The following is an 18,601-nucleotide window of genomic DNA, read 5'->3' as shown; positions in this document are numbered from 1 at the left end:
CAATCCCTCCCAGCATCAAGAGTCTTTTCCAATGAGTCAACTCTTCACATGAGGTGGCCAAAGTATTGCAGTTTCAGCTTCAGCATCAGTCCTTCCAATGAACACCCAGGACTGATCTCTTTAAAATGGACTGGTTGGATCTCCTTGCATTCCAAGGGACTCTCAAGAGTCTTCTCCAACACCACAGTTCAAAGGCATCAATTCTTCGGCGCTCAGCTTTCTTCACAGTCCAACTTTCACATCCATACATGACCACTGGAAAACTATAGCCTTGACTAGACGGACCTTTGTTGGCAAAGTAATGTCTCTGCTTTTCAATATGCTATCTAGGTTGGTCATAACTTTCCTTCCAAGGAGTAAGCATCTTTTAATTTCATGGCTGCAGTCACCACCTGCAGTGATTTTGGAGCCCCCAAAAATAAAGTCTGCCACTGTTTCCACTGTTTCCCCATCTATTTGCCATGAAGCGATGGGACCAGATGCCATGATCTGCGTTTTCTGAATGTTGAGCTTTAAGCCAACTTTTTCGCTCTCCTCTTTCACTTTCATCAAGAGGCTTTGTAGTTCCTCTTCACTTTCTGCCATAGGCAGAGATGTTTTAAATCTCCATTTTATAGATGGGGAAACTGAGTCTGGGAGGAGAAGGCTGGGATTTGGGCCTAGGGTGTCCCACCAAAGTCTGTGCTTGTCTCTCACTATGCCAGTGGCCTCTGCTGGTGACAGAGACAGGAGTCATCTGGATAAGAGGATGCCTTAGTGCAACAATGAGTTGCTTGGATGATGTGTCCATTCACAATTGTGAAACATCATCAAATGCCAGACCGAAAAAAAAAAAAAACCTTCCAATAACAGAGTTAATTCTGACAACTTAATGGCAAGGTGGAGAGAGACTGTCACGAAATTTTGTTCTTTAGTGGGTGGTAGCTTAATCAGAGAGTTCTCAGAGGAGACTTTTACCCTCGGGTGTTTATTTTTAAAACATGCTATTGTTTAGCCCACGGCAACTTCTTCCTTTGCAGTGTTTTTATTAAAAAAAAAAAATTCTAATAGATTGTTACCGCTTTGGTCAGGAGCCAGCACCCCAGTTCATCCAAGCCTCCTCCAGAGGTGAAAAAACAAGTGTGGTTCCTTAAAGAGCTAGCAGGTGCCCCTGAGTTCCTGGGACTGCTTGGAGTATATCTGTCTCTAGGCCACAGCCCAGCCTCAAAACTATCCCTAGATTTAAAAGACAATCCTGGACCCAGTGGTAACTGGACTTGTTAAAGAAAAGAAATTCAATGATACTTCTCAATTTAGGGAGGCAGACTTTTCCTAGGACCATATAGACAGTTGTAGGGACCACTGCAATGGGATTCTGCAGTGAAGGGGAGAGATTGGGCTCAACTCTGAATAAAGCATGAACAAGTGGGAATTTATAATTGAAAATTAGGTAGGGGTCGGTGAATGGACAACTCTTAAGAGAAAACACAAGGGTAAGGGATTCTGGCTAACCCGACCCAACAAGATTCATGTTGAAGACAGGCCACAGTAAATCAGAAATCATCTGGGAGACGGTGGAGGATAAGGAACCTGATCGTATATCAAGGGTAAGAGGTTCTTGCTAAAATTATTTTGCAAAGAAGTACACAGATGGGCCTAAGAGAAGACTTGGAAGCCTGACTAAAATGTGGCCAAGGAAAGAATCTTTGTCAGAATCCTGCTCATCTTTTTCTGCTCAGTTCAGATGCTCACTATTGCAAGTTGCTCCTGGGCACCTCAGCCTGGTGACACCTCTGGTTCCTCTGAAAGCCCATGGTACCTGTTCTCTGCACCAGTGCTTCACAGAGCATCCAGGTTTTAAAGTGGGTGGGAAAGATCTAGTTTTATAAATTTCCAATCCACATGGATCAATAATTTTTGTAAACTATAACATAAATGAATTACTAGGAAAAGATATAAAAAAAAAAAAAGACAAAGCGCTAGCCCTGTTTTTTGTTATTACACTCAACAGGCATAAAATTACTGTTCAGTTGTTATAAGCATCTTTAAACGCCCTTTGCTCTCTGCAGATCCTGCCACACCAGCTTTGTGGTGTATTAGTACGCAATCCTTTCTCATTTGTAAATTCCTTAAGGGCAGTGTCAGTGCCCAGAAGAATTGAGTTCTAAGAGTGGGCTGTAAGGAAAGGTGGTCCTCTAGACCTCATCAGGCACAAGGTGTGGATAAAAAGCAAGGAATCCAGGAGGGTCTTTAGAGTAAAACCCCAGGATAAAGCACAATGATGTTTCACTTGTTTGGGGCTAAGGTAGGCCCACCATCTGACCTCCCCACAGTAAATAAGGGGGACATGTGGCTAGGTGTGACTAAGGAATTGCTTTTAAATTTTGTTTAATCTCAATTTAAATAGCCACATGAGGCTAATGGCTACCATACTGGACATCAACACAATCTCTAGACCTCGCCAGAGTGTCCAGCATTTCATGCGTGCCCAACAATGTTGAATGAACAGACTCAAGCTTAACTCCATTACAATAAACCAGGTAAACGATGAGGATAAACCAGATAAGCCATCATCTCCTGGTGTGCTTTTCCTTCCCCATGCTGACCATAGTGCTTTGAAGACTGAGGCTATTCTTTCCTTTCTCATTTTAAAGGTTTTTTAACTTCTAATATTATTTTTAATTGTGGTAAGATATGTATAACATAAAATTTACCATTAAGCACATTCATGTTGTTGCATAACCATCACTACCACCACCCATCTCCAGAACTCTTTTCATCTTGCCAGCTGAAACTCTATCCATTAAATAGCTCCCCATTCTCCTTTATCAAGGGGGTCATATTCTTAACCACTGTGTTATACTAAGATCATGGCATCTGGTCCCATCACTTCATGGCAGATAGATGGGGAAACAGTGGCAGACTATTTTGGGGGGCTCCAAAATCAATGCAGATGGTGATTGCAGCCATGAAATTAAAAGATGCTTACTCCTTGGAAGGAAAGTTATGACCAACCTAGATAGCATATTGAAAAGCAGAGACATTACTTGGCCAACAGAGGTCCATCTAGTCAAGGCTATGGTTTTTCCAGTGGTCATGTATGGATGTGAGAATTGGACTGTGAAGAAAGCTGAGCACTGAAGAATTGATGCCTTTGAACTGTGGTGTTGGAGAAGACTCTTGAGAGTCCCTTGGACTGCAAGGAGATCAGTCCTGGGTGTTCATTGGAAGGACTGATGCTGAAGCTGAAACTGCAATACTTTGGCCACCTCATGCGAAGAGTTGACTCATTGGGAAAGACTCTGATGCTGGGAGGGATTGGGGGCAGGAGGAGAAGGGGACAACAGAGGATGAGATGGCTAAATGGCATCACTGACTCGATAGACATGAGTTTGGGTAAACTCTGGGAGTTGGTGATGGACAGGGAGGCCTGGCGTGCTGCGATTCATGGGGTCGCAAAGAGTCAGACATGACTGAGCGACTGAACTGAACTGAACTGACACTACATGCATGTGCTACAGAATTCTAGTCCAGCACTACCCAGGTGCTGTGATGATGGAAATGTTCTCTCTGTATGTTGTCCATTGCAGTAGCCACCAGCTGCATGTCACAAATGAGCACTTGACATGTGGCTGGTGTGACAGGAACTGATGGAAAGGAGCTGTCTTCAGAGTCCAAGGTCTGGATTAAGTTACTGTTCAGAGAACAACATCCACTGAGCTAGACCACACACTCTCAACCGCAGCAATGTGGCCTTAAGGCAGCAGAAGCAAGTTTTTAGGGGTGGGCGGCAAGCTTACTCTTCTCATGTAAAGAGCATATGCTATGTGCTAAGTCACTTCAGTCGTGTCCAACTCTTAGCAACCCCATGGACTTTAGCCCACCAGGCTCCTCTGTCCACGGGATTCTCCAGGCAAGAATACTGCAGTGGGTTGCCATTTCCTTCTCCAATGTAAAGAGCATATATATATATATATGCTCTAAATGTGTATATATATATATACACATACACACACACACATATATATATACACATTTAGTATATGAACAGATATACAGTTTGTGCTATTAAAATTTCATGCGGTGGCAATGAGCAAAAAATATCTAAAACAGTCTGGGAGGGGCAAGTCGGTTGGAGCACATAATAATGAGAAAAAAAAAGAGAAACACTAAAATGCTAAATGTGTTCTCACATGGAGGTCTGTTATGAGTGAAAAGCATTCTTGTTTGCCACTCTGGGAACCATACCAAACTGCCCTGTGTGAGTGGTTTTTAGGGAGATTACCTGCCAAGTTCCTAAATCTCTAACATAGGAGATCTTTGAAATGGGCTCACTTTGTAAGGAGCCATAAGAAGTGCAGTGGCCTTCCCACGTGGCACAGTGGTAAAGAACCCGCCTGCCAGTGCAGGAGGTGCAAGAGATGTGGGTTTGATCCCTGGGTCAGGAAGATCACCTGGAGAGAGAAATGGCAAGCCACTCCAGTATTCTTGCCTGGAAAATTCCATGGACAGAGGAGCCTGGCAGCCTGCAGTCCATGAGATCGCAGAGTCAGACAGAACTGAGCACACATACACACATAAGAAGTGTAGCTTTTTCTGTCACATGGAAGCATTTAGTACAAAATTCACAAAGCACCTTATTTAATGCACTGAGGATCCAGGAAAGAATACACCTTAGTCTTCAGAGCGCTATGGTCAGCATGGGGAAGGTAAAGCACACCAGGAGATGATGGCTTATCTGGTTTATCCTCATCGTTTACCTGGTTTATTGTAATGGAGTTAAGCTTGAGTCTGTTCGTTCAACATTGCTGAGCATGCATGAAATGCTGGACACTCTGGCGAGGCCTAGAGATTGTGTTGATGTCCAGTACGGTAGCCATTAGCCTCATGTGGCTATTTAAATTGAGATTAAACAAAATTTAAAAGTAGCTCCTTAGTCACATGTCAACTGCTCCCTAGCCATCTGTAGCTGGTGACTACCATAGTGGACAGCACAGAGAACATTTCTATCACCACAGGAAGGTCTACTGGGCAGCACTGATCTAGAATTTAGTGGCACATGGATAGACCCAGTGTGACATACATAGTGGTTAAGATCTGGCCTTTGGGGGTCAAACCAGCTCCACTGCTTGGCAGCTGTAGGACCCTGGCCTGTTACTTAGCCTTTCCAAGCCACAGTTTTCTCTGTAAAATGGGAGTAATCATGCCAACCTGGTGGGGTTATAGTGAACATCAGAGGAGATGACACAACCCACAGTCATTGTTCAGTACACAGTGTCTATTGTCATTTTCATTATAATAATCATTATCATTGTTATTACTGGCAACTGGGTGGCTAGACTATCTATCCAAACATTTTATATTCATGTTAAGTTTAGTAATGTTCCTGTTATAGAGGTTTTCAAATATTGGACTGCCTCCGTGAATATGTACCCTCCCTTTATGGCAGGCACACCCCATCCCATCCTCAACATTCTTGAGATGTTGAGAGTCTGGATTTTGGTGCCACCTTTGCCCTCAATCAGTGGTGGCTGGAAAGGTAGAGGGGTAGCTCTAGAGATGTGGAGAAGTATGACTGTTAATTTGAATGCATTTCTGACATATCCAGGAGATCTGTAGGACCTCAGTAGATTTGAGAAATGGGGAACAAAGTTCTTTCTGAAAGTAACTACAAGAGAGTTACTGTACTCACAACAGCCAGGAGCTGACTACTTTGGGGGCTGTATTTAAAGTATTTCCACCAAGAATCTCATTATTATGAAGCCTTTTATTGCCATCTGGGACCTGGAATAAAAGCAGAGGCACCAGCCCGTGGCCGAATCATTAAGACAAACTAAGACATTTTAACATATGCTGGAAACAGTTACCCACAGGAGACACATACCCAAGACAGTTCGGCAGCCACCCTGCGAATCTGTCACTTGTTGGCACCTTAGGGACTGGGAGATGCTTAAATTGGATGTCGAGCAAAGGACGATATATCTGAAAATACATCTTCCATTAGGTCATGGAGCAGGTGCTTGTACAGGTTACTTAAATATCTAGATTGGTAATTTTCTTTTTTTTTTTTAACTACCATTATTATCATGAATAATCATTATAATTGTTTATCAAAATAATGAATAGAGCTCAAAATAGGAATATTTTATAATCAAATAATATACTTAGCAAGCTTATATGCATCATTGTTTGCTCTTTTTTTTTAAGAGATTGAAACTAAATATGAGCTAGTTCATTGGTTTCTGAGTTGTAGCTTTCAGTATCTCTTTTGTTGTCATTTTATTTCACTATTTTTTTTGTCATTATAGTTTCTTACAGAATTATTGTTTTTAATTGTCTGCACATTAGGAAAAGAAAGTCTGCTCAGCACACCACATTCTTTTTCCCAGAGAAATAGAATCTTACCATCCAGCTTATTCTAGGACGTGACTGTCGCAGTATGCTCACCATACAGTAATTGTGCAGTCTTGCTCTGGAGGTTGATGAATAAACCCTTAACAACATACTGGAGTGACTGCTAGAGGCCAGAGCCTCTTCCCTCAAAATATAACTTCAGAAGAAGCGATCAACAGCCAGAGGAATGGTGTGTTTCGAGTGAGAGATGTCTTTTTCTGTTGTCATCATCGTCATCATAGCTTCCTTACAGATTTTTCCCAAACGTCAACTATGTATGATTATATTTGAGGAGCGTAATCCCCTAGTCACTTAAAAAAAAATGGATAGGCCTTTTATAGCGTGAGGAGTGAATATAAAATCGACTTGTGTTTGCTGATAGCCTGCATGTTTACTACCTTTTCCTTGGGGCTGCCTTATGGTAACCTCTTCATTTTTCCTGCTACCGTGTACTTCAGGGTAACAGTTACGGAGCAACTCATGCGTGTTGAAAACTCAGAAAATCATTTTCTGTGGTAATCATTTGACTCAAAATGTGATTCTCATTTTGGAAATCTGACAGGGTAGTCTGAAACTTCCAAATGACAACTTGCTGAAAGATGATTTGGTTGCTTCTCAACCCGGCTTCATGTATCACACAGAAGCAGTCCAGTTAGAGAGATGCATCATTTGACCACATTTATATGAGCATCTTTGATGGAGGGCAAAGGTTTCTAGCAAGTGGGGATATATGCTTTCCACCTCTGTATCTTTCCTTGGCATTCCATACAACCACTGTAAGTCAAGTAATATTCAGTCATTTTTCTGACCATTTGAAACGAGGCCAAAGTGGTTCTTTCACCCATCCAAAGACCTTTTGAAACTAGATCTAAACAATGTAGTCATAAGTTTCTTAGATGATCGGTGCCCTCAGAAATTTTCATTTATATCCCAGCTTGTTAAAACAAGGGTTTTAAGGAGTCTCATAATCAAAGCCATACAGAATATGGTTTTAAACATAAAAGCAATTTGAAAATCATGAAGAGAAGGAAATCTGCTAGCCAGGAAGGATAATGAAATGACGGTGCTTTATTATTGAATTTGGTCCTGCTATCATCTAAAAATCTATCACTAAGGAGATGATTAAATACCTTATGGTACAGCCACATGACAGAAGATTATGTTGTCTTTAAAATTATCTGCAGGGTGAATTTGTAACAATAAGCAAAATGCTTATAATATTGTATTTAGAAGAGAGAGGATTATAAACTATAAAACTATCTCAGCCCTTTTGACAAAAAATTGAGAAAAAAAATGGGAATAATATTTACCAGAATATTAACAATAGCTGATGACATGAAGTGATTTTTGTTTTCATCTTTATATTTTTTCCTTTCTTTAGATAATTGTAATGAACAGATATATTACTTGATAATCACACATAAAAGTTATCTTTTTAGTTGACTCTCAGATTCCTGACAGAAAAGGCAGAAAGGGAAATGATCATGAGTTATACAATTTTTGTTATGTGATGAAAGAACCTTCTCAGTTCTTTAAGGTAAACTTTCCCCTAATACCAAATCCAAAAGAATGTCGAGTGATACAATGGTAAAGTTCTTAGAGCAGATGCCAAAGGGGGACTCCTTTTACTTGTCTCCTGACCACCCCTCTCATGAGCCACAGACACAGCAGTCACTTAAGAGCTGAGGTAGTGGGGATTTAGCCAGAGGGGATCTTGCCCCCTACTAGCCTTCAGTCTCTTAATTCTGCATTTGGAATACTGAAATGGTTCTTTCGCCCAATGCATTTATTCAAACAAAATGTGTGAGATAGGCCTAGCAGATAAATACATACTGCTCAGCTCTTTCCAAACCTTGAGGATTGAATTGCCACCAGTCCTGGAAATTTTTCTTCGAGTAGTATAATTTGACTTCTCATCCTTTCAGGTGTTGCTACACTGGATTCCAACGTATCTGGAAAAGTTGGTCTGCGTGCTGTTGTATATTATTTCAGTACCACTCTCATTGCCGTAATTTTAGGTAAGACTTATTTCTGAATCCTTTTTTTTTTTCTGTATAATTGTGACTTTCCATTTAAAAGTAGTTGGTTTTTTTAAATGCACACTTTTTTAAAGATCAGAAAGTACAATTGTTAAATTGCTGTGAAGCTGTTAGCCTTGAAGTCAGCACTAAACCTTTTATATGAACAAATACAATATTGGCTGAGTTTCAGCCATTGTACTGCTTATTAATGTCTCTAGTAAATAAACGGAAAGAGAAGGACAGTTCTGCACCTTATCCGGATCATTGGGTCGAAGAAAGTGAAGCAAAGAGCTAATCTTTAAACTTGATAAGTAGTCTATAATAGTAGATTTGAGTATAATTATAAAGTATTTCCAGAAAGATAGCATTTCGGTACATTTCAAATTTCACATAGTACCCAGAGCTAACAGAAGTCTTGCCAAGTATAAATTTCACTTGAAAGAGGGAGACTGTTCTAATAAGGGACTGTGGTTGCTTATATACCTTTGACACTTTTGTGAAAAAAGTATGGTCCATCCTTTGTGACCTAGCATGACATTTTAGGAAGGATGCCCTGAGTGGTAAGAGAGGGGGGCAGTGTACTCAAATGTTGCAGCCAGCTTGACCCTTACAGCTCTGCTTTGATGAACTTAGGATGTGGTAAGATTTTAATGGTATTAGGCCAGGCAACCTAGGAGGCCCTGAACCCTGCCTTAAACCAAAACCACATTTCATTAGGCTCCTGAGGGAGGCCAACACAAAGAACAAAGCTGGGCTGATATCTTTTCTGCAACTCTGAGAGGGGAGCGTAGACCACACCCATTCATGGCCCCTGTATTGCCCAGTGACTCCTCCCATCAGCAACTCTAATGCATTCACACCCTTAAGTCCTGCCCCCTTGGAGGGGCATTTCTCTTTGAGAAGAGTGATAAGGGCATGGAGCCTTTTCTTCACTCCCCTCCAGCCCATCAACCTGGTCTTTCCTAAAACCTCCCACCTCTACTTGGACACCTCAAGAGGAACCTATTAGCTCCAAAATGGTGCTTTCAGATTCTGTTTGTTTTTCTTTTTTGACCACACAACATGCAGGACCTTAGTTCCCTGGCCAGGGATTGAACCTGCATCCCCTGCAGCAGAATCATGAAGTCTTAATCACTGGACCTCCAGGGAAGTCCCAGATGCCCTCTGTTTAGACAGATTTTCTTTATAGCAAGACCAGCTTTCTCTCCTTAGAACTCCTGTTCTCATTGCATCCCAAAAGAGTCACACAGAACAACACTCCCTAACCCAAATCCTTTTGTGGGTTACACACAGCTTTTCAGATATTTGATGGCTTGTGGTATGACAGGAAGATAAGGCTTATTCTCTGTGACCCTCCAGAAAAATACCAGCATCTGTGGGTAAAAGTTACAGAAAGATGCTGAGTACCCTGGGTTGGAAAATAAGTCCTTCTCACCCCAACCCCTGCCGAGGCTGATCTCCTAAGCTAAAGAAGAAAAGAGCATTCTCATCAGCAAATGTTTTCAGAAGCAGTTCTGGAGTGCAGCCCCTCATTTTTTAAAAACACACAGGAAGAGTTCCTTCTGCTTCAGTAAGATGGGAAGTAATTAAGGCAGTAATTCTGCTGAGGTTCCTGCTGAGGCTCGGTGTTTTGGGTAGACTTCTCAGGGTCCCCATCCCAGTATTGCCTGGTACTCTAAGATGGATGCACAAGAGATATCAGGTGCCCTGGGAGATTCTTAATGCTCTGTGGGTGCTATCTTTGGTTACAGGTATCGTGCTGGTGGTGAGCATCAAGCCTGGTGTCACCCAGAAAGTGAATGAAATTGACAGGACAGGGAACACCCCTGAAGTTAGCACAGTGGATGCCATGTTAGACCTGATCAGGTGGGTGTCCGGCCAGCAGCATGGCTTCACAGGCATACAGCCTTTGTGGTTGCACAGGGCCCCATGCTTGGTTTAATGTTCTGCTAATGCCATCTTGAAATTTTAACTGTACAGGAGAAACCCTCTTATCTGAAACAATCAGGGCTACAGATTGGTCAGTTAATTTTTTAAAACAGCAGTTAAAGTAGAGAGTCATAAATATACGCTACATATTTTGTTTATGCTTAAAACTTAAATGCATTTATTTGCCTTTTTTTTGATGTTGGGCCAAGGTCATTTCTCTGTGTCAGTTGATTGTAATTTCATATTTCTGTTGCCTAGGCTGCCTTTATAAATGCATCATCTACAATTTCCAGGCTCAGTTTTCATGAAGCAGAGCAACAAAACCCTTAGAAATTGCAAGGAAAGCTGAAAGCTGAGTTCTTCCGGCTGTTCTTTTTATTTCAATTGTCTTCCCTTACCTAACACAACAACAGAAATTTTACTCACTTGCCTTGAATGAATTTCCAGGCATTCCAGCTTAGTTTTTATGGAAACTGCTCCTTCCTTTTCACACTCATATTGCATTTATTTACATAATATTTCATTCAATAATGACAATGATATTTGAAACTGGCATAAAGAATTTGGGAACAAGTGCAGTTGACTCTCATTTATTAAAACAGAAATGTGCAAAATATTAAAGAAGTCTCTTAACTGTGTATGTCCACCTGCTAGTACATATTTCACCAAGGATAGCAACCGTGTTGGCTACTCAATGAATCAGTTAAGTGTGATGGTTAGTTAGGAGAGCTTTCTATCCCCTAACTGAAGCTCAGTAGGGAAAAAGTATCCAGTACTCTTGCCTGGAAAACCCCATGGATGGAGGAGCCTGGTAGGCTGTGGTCCATGGTGCTGTGAAGAGTCAGACATGACTGAGCGACTTCACTTTCCGCTTTTCACTTTCATGCATTGGAGAAGGAAATGGCAACCCAATCCAGCGTTCTTGCCTGGAGAATCCCAGGGGTGGGGGAGCCTGGTGGGCTGACGTCTATGGGATCACAGAGTCGGACACGACTGAAGTGACTTAGCAGCAGCAGGGAAAAAGAAATCTTAATACAAGGAAGCATTATGCAAAGGTGAGACCAAAACCAGAGTACTATTTCTATAGCATACGCATTTCCATCAGTGTATTAGGTGCAACAAAAACATACAAACAAAAACCACTTTTGTCTTAATGTGATACTGCTTTTCATGTGTCCAACAGGAATATGTTCCCTGAGAACCTTGTCCAAGCCTGTTTTCAGCAGGTAAGAATAATGATTTTTGCCCTCAAGCTGTTCTGCTCTTCCTCCTTACCCATTAAGATTTTTTTTTCTCCTATGACCTAAGAAATGGAAATCACTCATCAAAAATGGGCAATGTATTAATACCTGTGAATGGAGAAATTTCAGGTGACCCATCAACCCCAGTCTTTCCAGCCATAGCAGCATGCCTGTTGTAGCTTACACTGCTCCCTTTTCCCTTAGACTTCATTTTTTACCCAAAAGGTTTCAACTGGAGCAAGTCAGGAACCTGTCAAATGAGTGTTTTCAAATCTGGCTTCTAGTACCTAGTTTCGGAGAACCACTTTATATTTGTGAAGAAGCTCAGACTATCTGCAGATATAATGCAATTGGAAAAGGTAACCTCCACCCCCATGTTGGGAAATCAGTATGTGACCCGTGTGGGTGGTTAGTGTTCCTGATATCTGGTCTTTTCTTTCATCAGTACGTGCCCACTGCTGGCACTCTACAGAGCAATGTAACAAAGCCACTTTTTTTCCTTTAGGGAAGTTTCACAATCTCTTCACTTCATTTCCTTTAAGGCTTCTTCTCTTGTTTATCTATGTACTTTAAGACAGCTGAGTCTATCACAAGCTGCTGAATTCATTTACATAAATTACACAAACAGAGACCTCTATGTAGACCAACAAAAATGGCAATTAAATTGCTCTCTGCCAACCTCCAAGAGGCACAGAACCACCTCTATTTAGGGGGTGCATTTGCGGTTCAGCCACAGTGGTCACTTGTAAGGTTCTTGGTGTTGGCAGAGCCTTGTAGGAGTAACATTTATGCCCAGTGTGATGATATACTAGCTCTTTCTTAAACCTCTCTGCTGAAGCTCAGCAGAATCAAACAGGTGAAGGAAGGGAATTCAACAGAAATCTCACTCACGTAATAGCCCTAAAGGGTCTATTGACTTTGGAACAACCATATAGTTCTTGATGTTTATTAAAGTCATGGTGACTACATTTAAAGTGATGAGGTGTTTTTTCCCCGGGTTAAAAATAATAAATGAATAAATAAATAGAAACAAAAATGATTGACAGGATTCCTGTAGAATCTATTAAAGCACCTAAAGATAAAACCTATGCTTTCTTCTACATTGTTGCTCCATTAATTGGTCCCTTACTACAGAAGTGAGAGAACATTTTGACACCATTGAATGGTGGCTGTGGTGGTCAGGGGGTTGGATTTCTCAATCCCAGTTTTTCTTCCAAAGCCTCAGGGGTAGTACCATCCAAAACCAACACCGATAGAGGCCTCAGAGGTAGAAACTTTCAGTGACACTTATCTGGCCAAAGTAACATTCCTATGGTTTAACCTTAGGAGCTTAAAAATTCTTTTTTTGTTTATTTCTTTGACCTTTCCCCCCTCCAACATGCAGTACAAAACCACACGTGAAGAAGTGAAGCTTTCTGAGGAGCCAGGGACAAACAGCACCGAAGCGTCTGTCACAGTCATCATGACAACTGCTATTTCCAAGGTACCACTTACATCCTTTTGTTTGCTCCCTTCCCCAGTAGGCAGGGACCAAGTCATGAGTGAGCAGGAGATGGAAATAAGTAGATCCTCATTGTTCTCAGATCCCACATTTGTGAATTTGCCTGTGTACTAAAATGCATTTGTAACCTGAAAATCAGTATGGTGCGGTCATTCACAGACACACTAGGAGTGGTGAAAAATGTAACTTGCCCATGCACATGTCCCAGCTGAGGTTGAACAAGGCTGTGTTCTGCCCTCTTGGTTCAGCAATTTGTTTTTTTCCTTTTTTATTGGAGTATAATTGCTTTACAACATTGTGTTGGTTTCTACTGTACAACAAAGTGCATCAGCTATATGTATCCGCACATCCCCTCCCTGGTTCAGCTCTTAAATGGTAAAGATGTGTCCTTTGTGCGGTGTGTCTTTGCCACATGTTTCTCAGTTTGGTGCATTAGCTTGGTAATTGCACTGTTTGAAATGTCTCCCAAGCATCACGCTGCACTGCTGGCTGGTTAGTGTTCCCAAATGCAAGAAGGCTGATGTTCCATATGAGAAAATACACGTGTTAGAGAAGTCTCATTCAGGCGTGAGTTAAAGTGAGTTCAACATTTATGATTAAACAGTATATATTAAATAAGGTGTCTTTGAACTAAAACACAGAGAAAACAAGGTTTCATATTGATTATTTGACCAAAATGATGTGACTGTTGATTCCTAGGAACCTAATCCTCTGTTTCCCCTTAGGAACATTGACTCAATATTCCCTAAGTCAGTGTTGGCGGCCACTGTATAGTGTATAACTTCTGAGAATAATGAAGAGCAACTGAACCACACAGAGAAAAGAATGAGTCCTGTCACTTCTGTCTCTGCCACCCAGAGTTGAGTTGGGGATCTCTGGGAACAGTTAGATTTGCAAGACCACATAAACATGGAATGCAGGCCTGCAGTTCCTTATTTAAAACTCTCTGCCCAAATGTGATTCTGAGTCCAGAGTTTTTCACTTTAGAAGGGCCAGGTGGTGTGTGTACTATATATTACACAACATCTTTTAAGTGAAATGCAACTAACTTACAAATTGGCTACAAAGTAAGAAAAATAGGCTATCTGTAGCCTCATCTCCAGAGAAGGCAGTGGCACCCCACTCCAGTACTCTTGAATGGAAAATCCCATGGACGGAGGAGCATGGTAGGCTGCAGTCCATGGGATCACTACAAGTCAGACACGACTGAGCAACTTCACTTTCACTTTTCACTTTCATGCACTGGAGGAGGAAATGGCAACCCACTCCAGTGTTCTTGCCTGGAGAATCCCAGGGGTGGGGGAGCCTGGTGGGCTGCTGTCCAAAGCGTCGCATAGAGTCGGACACGACTGAGGCGACTTAGCAGCAGCAGCAGCCTCATCTCAGTTCAGGATAGGTTTTGCCACCAGGAGTTTGCCATAAACTTATCAATGGAATCAGTTGGCTCTGAGAACATTTAGGATTTCATTGTTCAAGATTCTGGTGGTTTAGTCACTAGGTTGTGTCCAACTCTTGTGACCCCATGGACTGTAGCCTGCCAGGCTCCTCTGTCCATGGGATTCTCCAGGCAAGAAACCTGGAGTGGGTTGCCATTTCTTCCTCCAGTTGGAGATTAGATCAGGTTGGCCTGAAGTAGTACATTTATAGTAGTGTAGCAGATTTCTCCTGAATGTACTCTGCCTTCACTCAGGAAGGAAAAATTTAAGGGAAAAAAGAATGCAGTAGATTTAAGAGTTCACATTAAATAGGCCACAGTTAGCTCCCTCTTTTTTCCTACAGAAAGCACTCCATGACCTGGCTCGTCCCTGGTTTCCCAGCTTACTTCTTGGTGAGCCCAATCTATTCTATCCAGATCCAACTCCTCAATAAACTCCTACTCTTGCTTCTTGATACAGTTCCACAGAGATTTTTCTGAGCCCTCTCCATGGGCCAAGCTCTGATGGGCACTGAGATTATGACAGAGAAAAGGCACATGTGATATATGCTGTCATGTGAAGAGTGATCAATATTACAGTTGGAAAGAACAGAATACTCCTTAATAGAATAGGGAGGTCTAAAGTAGTGTGGCGGCTGGATAGGATGAGTAGAGTTCAGAGACCTGGTATGTGGTGATGTCTGCCCTTCCTTGCCATTTTTCTGGAGTCTGCTTTCTAGATCTCTGCTTATCTCCTGGCTGCCTGCTCCTCGGGCCTGTCCTTCACTATCTTCACAGCCCACATTCATGTCTCCAGTCTCCACATGATGCCTGTAACTCATAGCTTAGCTGTGCCGTTAGTTATATACCATCTTGCTATCATTGGCTCATGTTTCTCACAGTTAGTCTTGTCTATCCAGCTGCATTGTAAGACCTTACACTGTAGCCTGTGCAGTTAACACACTGCACGGGCTACAGCGTAAATATGCGTCTGATCACGTCAGATCGTAAGTAAGAAATAATTGGTACCCCAGTGGCTCATCCACATAATTCCTTAGAAACCTGGTTTGCATCACTCAGAATATGTTATCTTCCCGTGAAATCTTTGTTAAGCTCATGCTGCACAACTAGGATTGGATTATCTCTTGGTATATCTCATGCTCATGTGTGTGTGTGCGTGTGAGTGTGTGTGTGTGTGCGTGTGTGTGTGCACTCAGCTGTGTCCGACTCTTTGCGATCCCATGGACTGCAGCCCACAGAGGCTCCTCTGTCCATGAGATTTCTCCAGGCAAGAATACTATTGTGGGTTGCCATTTCCTCTTCCAGGGGATCTTTCCGACCGAGGAATTGTACCCTCATCTCCTGTATTGGCAGCTGGATTCTTTACCACTGAGCCACCTGGAAAGTCCCCATGCTATTCTTACCTGGGATAAAATGAAGAAATGGTTCATAGTAGTAGATATCTGGTTAATTTTTATCTAAAATAAAATCCTATTGGTTATCTAAGGTTAGAGGTAGTAAAAAATGTTCCTGTGTTCATTATCAGGATAAAATAGATAGTAAAGTGTCCTAAAAATGTCTGCACTGGTAAATATTTTGAGCTTCCTGCATTATTAATTTGTATCTTTTTATGCAGACTCCTAATGTAACTACTAGTTAAAATAACTCTGCAAAGTGCCTAAAGTTATTAAAAATTTAAAACACCCCAGAATAAGAAATCTTCAAAAGAAATCTTCAAGTATGGATTCACTGAAAGAGAGGGGAAAAAAAAAAACACTTCAAACTTCAATGCTAGAGGTGGGGGCAGTAAAATTTGATACATGTGTAGGTGGTTGTTTTTTTTTTGGCTCCTAAACTTGTTGATCCTAAGTTGTTGCTAGGTCACTAGTTTGTTTGGCTATCATATCTTCCTGTTTCAGGGCCTATGCATTCTAACAAGATTATAATCACACATCAATATTATTTTCTTGGTTTTGATCCACAGAACAAAACAAAGGAATACAAAGTCGTAGGCATGTATTCAGATGGCATAAATGTCCTGGGCTTGATCGTCTTTTGCCTCGTCTTTGGAATTGTCATTGGAAAAATGGGAGAAAGGGGACAGATTCTGGTGGATTTCTTCAATGCTCTGAGTGATGCAACCATGAAAATCGTTCAGATCATTATGTGGTGAGCAGACACACCGGTTAATGCCATCTTGCTTCCCCTGATGGCTGACCCTTCAAAACTAGAAGGAAAAGGTTTATGTTTCTCAACTCACCTCACCCTAGAGAGGGCAAGGCACTACAGTATTAAATAATTCCATGTATTACTTAGGACTCAGTTCACTAATGAAAGTCTAGAGATCAGCCATTGTCTTTTCCACTAAGGTCCTTGATCACATTGCAACCAAGCAGCATTTATGTAAGAAAGAATTCTTAAAGGAGTGATTTGAAGGAGTTTTCCAGAACACAGGTTGCTTTCCTTATCAGGCTCCATGCAGAAGGGATACAGTAGGTACACATGGGCCCTAATACATCCAATGAAAGCTGCCATAGGTGAGCATAGCAGCTGCCCCACCTGAGCATCTGCCCTGTGCCTGGAGATGCTGAGAAGTCCACCTTGCCTGAGAGACCTCTGCCCCACTTATCTCACAGCAAGTTGGTTCAGAGTATAGACCTTGACAGTGACAGTAAAGGGTTTAGTTATTTCAGTTAATGCTGCTGAACCTCAGCTTCATCATCTGTTAAAAAGGATAAATAAAGTCTACCCCTCGAGTTGGGAGAAGTACATTAAGTGAATGACGCATGTCAAATACCTAACCCAATGCAAAGCATGTAATGATAGCTCCACAGACAGAGCTATCACAACAGAGCTATTACATAACTAGTTCTGTTGCTGATCCCACTACCTGGGAAACAAGATGACTGTGTCTAGAAAGAGCCTAGAGGCCATGATTGGAGAGTCAAGCTAGAGAGAGACCTGCGGACATGAGTCAGCAGGGTGTATGTGCACAGGAGCAAGGCGTGGGCTAGGGACCAGAGTGCCCCTTATGGTGGCATAGGTGAGTAGAGATTACAGTGCACAGGGGTGCTGAAACCTGTAGCCAGTGTAGTCCAGCTGGGCTGAAACTGAGACCTTAGCCTCACTGTGTATATCCTGTGCCCCTCCCAGCTAAGGGCACACCCCAAGCCGAGGTATATGCCCTGGCTTGTTTCTTTCCCAGCGTTTCCACCCTGAGAAAATATTTGATGACAGAAGTATGTCTTTTCTTGTGCTTACTTTCTAGCTACATGCCAATTGGTATTTTGTTCCTGATTGCCGGGAAGATCATAGAAGTTGAAGACTGGGAAATATTCCGCAAACTGGGTCTTTACATGGCCACCGTCCTGAGTGGGTATGTCAGACTCAAGGGAAGACACTGAAACCTCATTTGAGCCAATGAGTTGCTGTTGAGAGGCCAGGTTTCAGTTGGTGAAACTGGCTTCTCTCTCTCAGGCAAGGAAAGATGAGGTTCAGAGATAAGAGAGCAGGGGAGAGAAGGGCTGCCCTTTAACAGCTGAACTGGAGGTGGATCACACTGTGCTAGTTTCCAGATCTTGGCAGAACAGCCTGGACCATGCTTTGCCACTGCCTTTATTAGCTGTGTTAAAATAATTTCTTAAGAGAAAAACCCACTGGTAGCCTCTCTTGGCCCTCTCCTGGCCTTCCCTTCTTCAAGGATGTAAACCAACCAAACAAGTAAGAACAGTCCTCATGTACCCTGAGCCTGAAAGAAATTAGGCAGGGCCTAAATTCAGTTGGACTGGAGCAAGCAGGAGTGGGATTGGGTTCCAACCCTGTTGGGTAAGCACTGTCACACCCTACATCGTAAGAGAGGGTGCTAGAGAATCTTCAGGTTGGTAGGAACTGTGCAAAGCAGGAGACAGCTGTGTGCATACTTCCTATAGCACACGCACTGGTTCCTTGAGGGGAGATGCAGTGGGATAGGTTATGAATGGTGCCCCCAGATGTTGGTCCAGGGGCAGGATATGTCACATATGCTAAGAAATATGGACCAGGGGAATGACTAACCATCATCAATTTGACTCACACAGGTCAATTCCCCCAAACACTCAACTGGAGGAATCAGCTCACCTGCTGA

The 18,601-nt window shown here is 42.2% G+C and overlaps 1 protein-coding gene across 1 annotated transcript in view; it reads left to right on the top strand.

Annotated features, from left to right (window-relative positions):
* The window catches only part of SLC1A1 (solute carrier family 1 member 1), a 72,875-nt gene that overhangs the window by 43,928 nt on the left and 10,346 nt on the right, over positions 1-18,601 (top strand). The window contains exons 3-8 of the mRNA XM_052644950.1: positions 8,298-8,390; positions 10,145-10,259; positions 11,506-11,548; positions 12,948-13,046; positions 16,463-16,647; positions 17,747-17,854. Coding sequence (XP_052500910.1) covers positions 8,298-8,390; positions 10,145-10,259; positions 11,506-11,548; positions 12,948-13,046; positions 16,463-16,647; positions 17,747-17,854 — 643 coding nt within the window. The remainder of the gene's footprint in view (positions 1-8,297; positions 8,391-10,144; positions 10,260-11,505; positions 11,549-12,947; positions 13,047-16,462; positions 16,648-17,746; positions 17,855-18,601) is intronic.

Source organism: Budorcas taxicolor, chromosome 8 (assembly GCF_023091745.1).
Source record: "Budorcas taxicolor isolate Tak-1 chromosome 8, Takin1.1, whole genome shotgun sequence".
NCBI classification, from domain to species: Eukaryota; Metazoa; Chordata; class Mammalia; order Artiodactyla; family Bovidae; genus Budorcas; species Budorcas taxicolor.
This window is presented reverse-complemented; position numbering and strand designations above follow the sequence as displayed.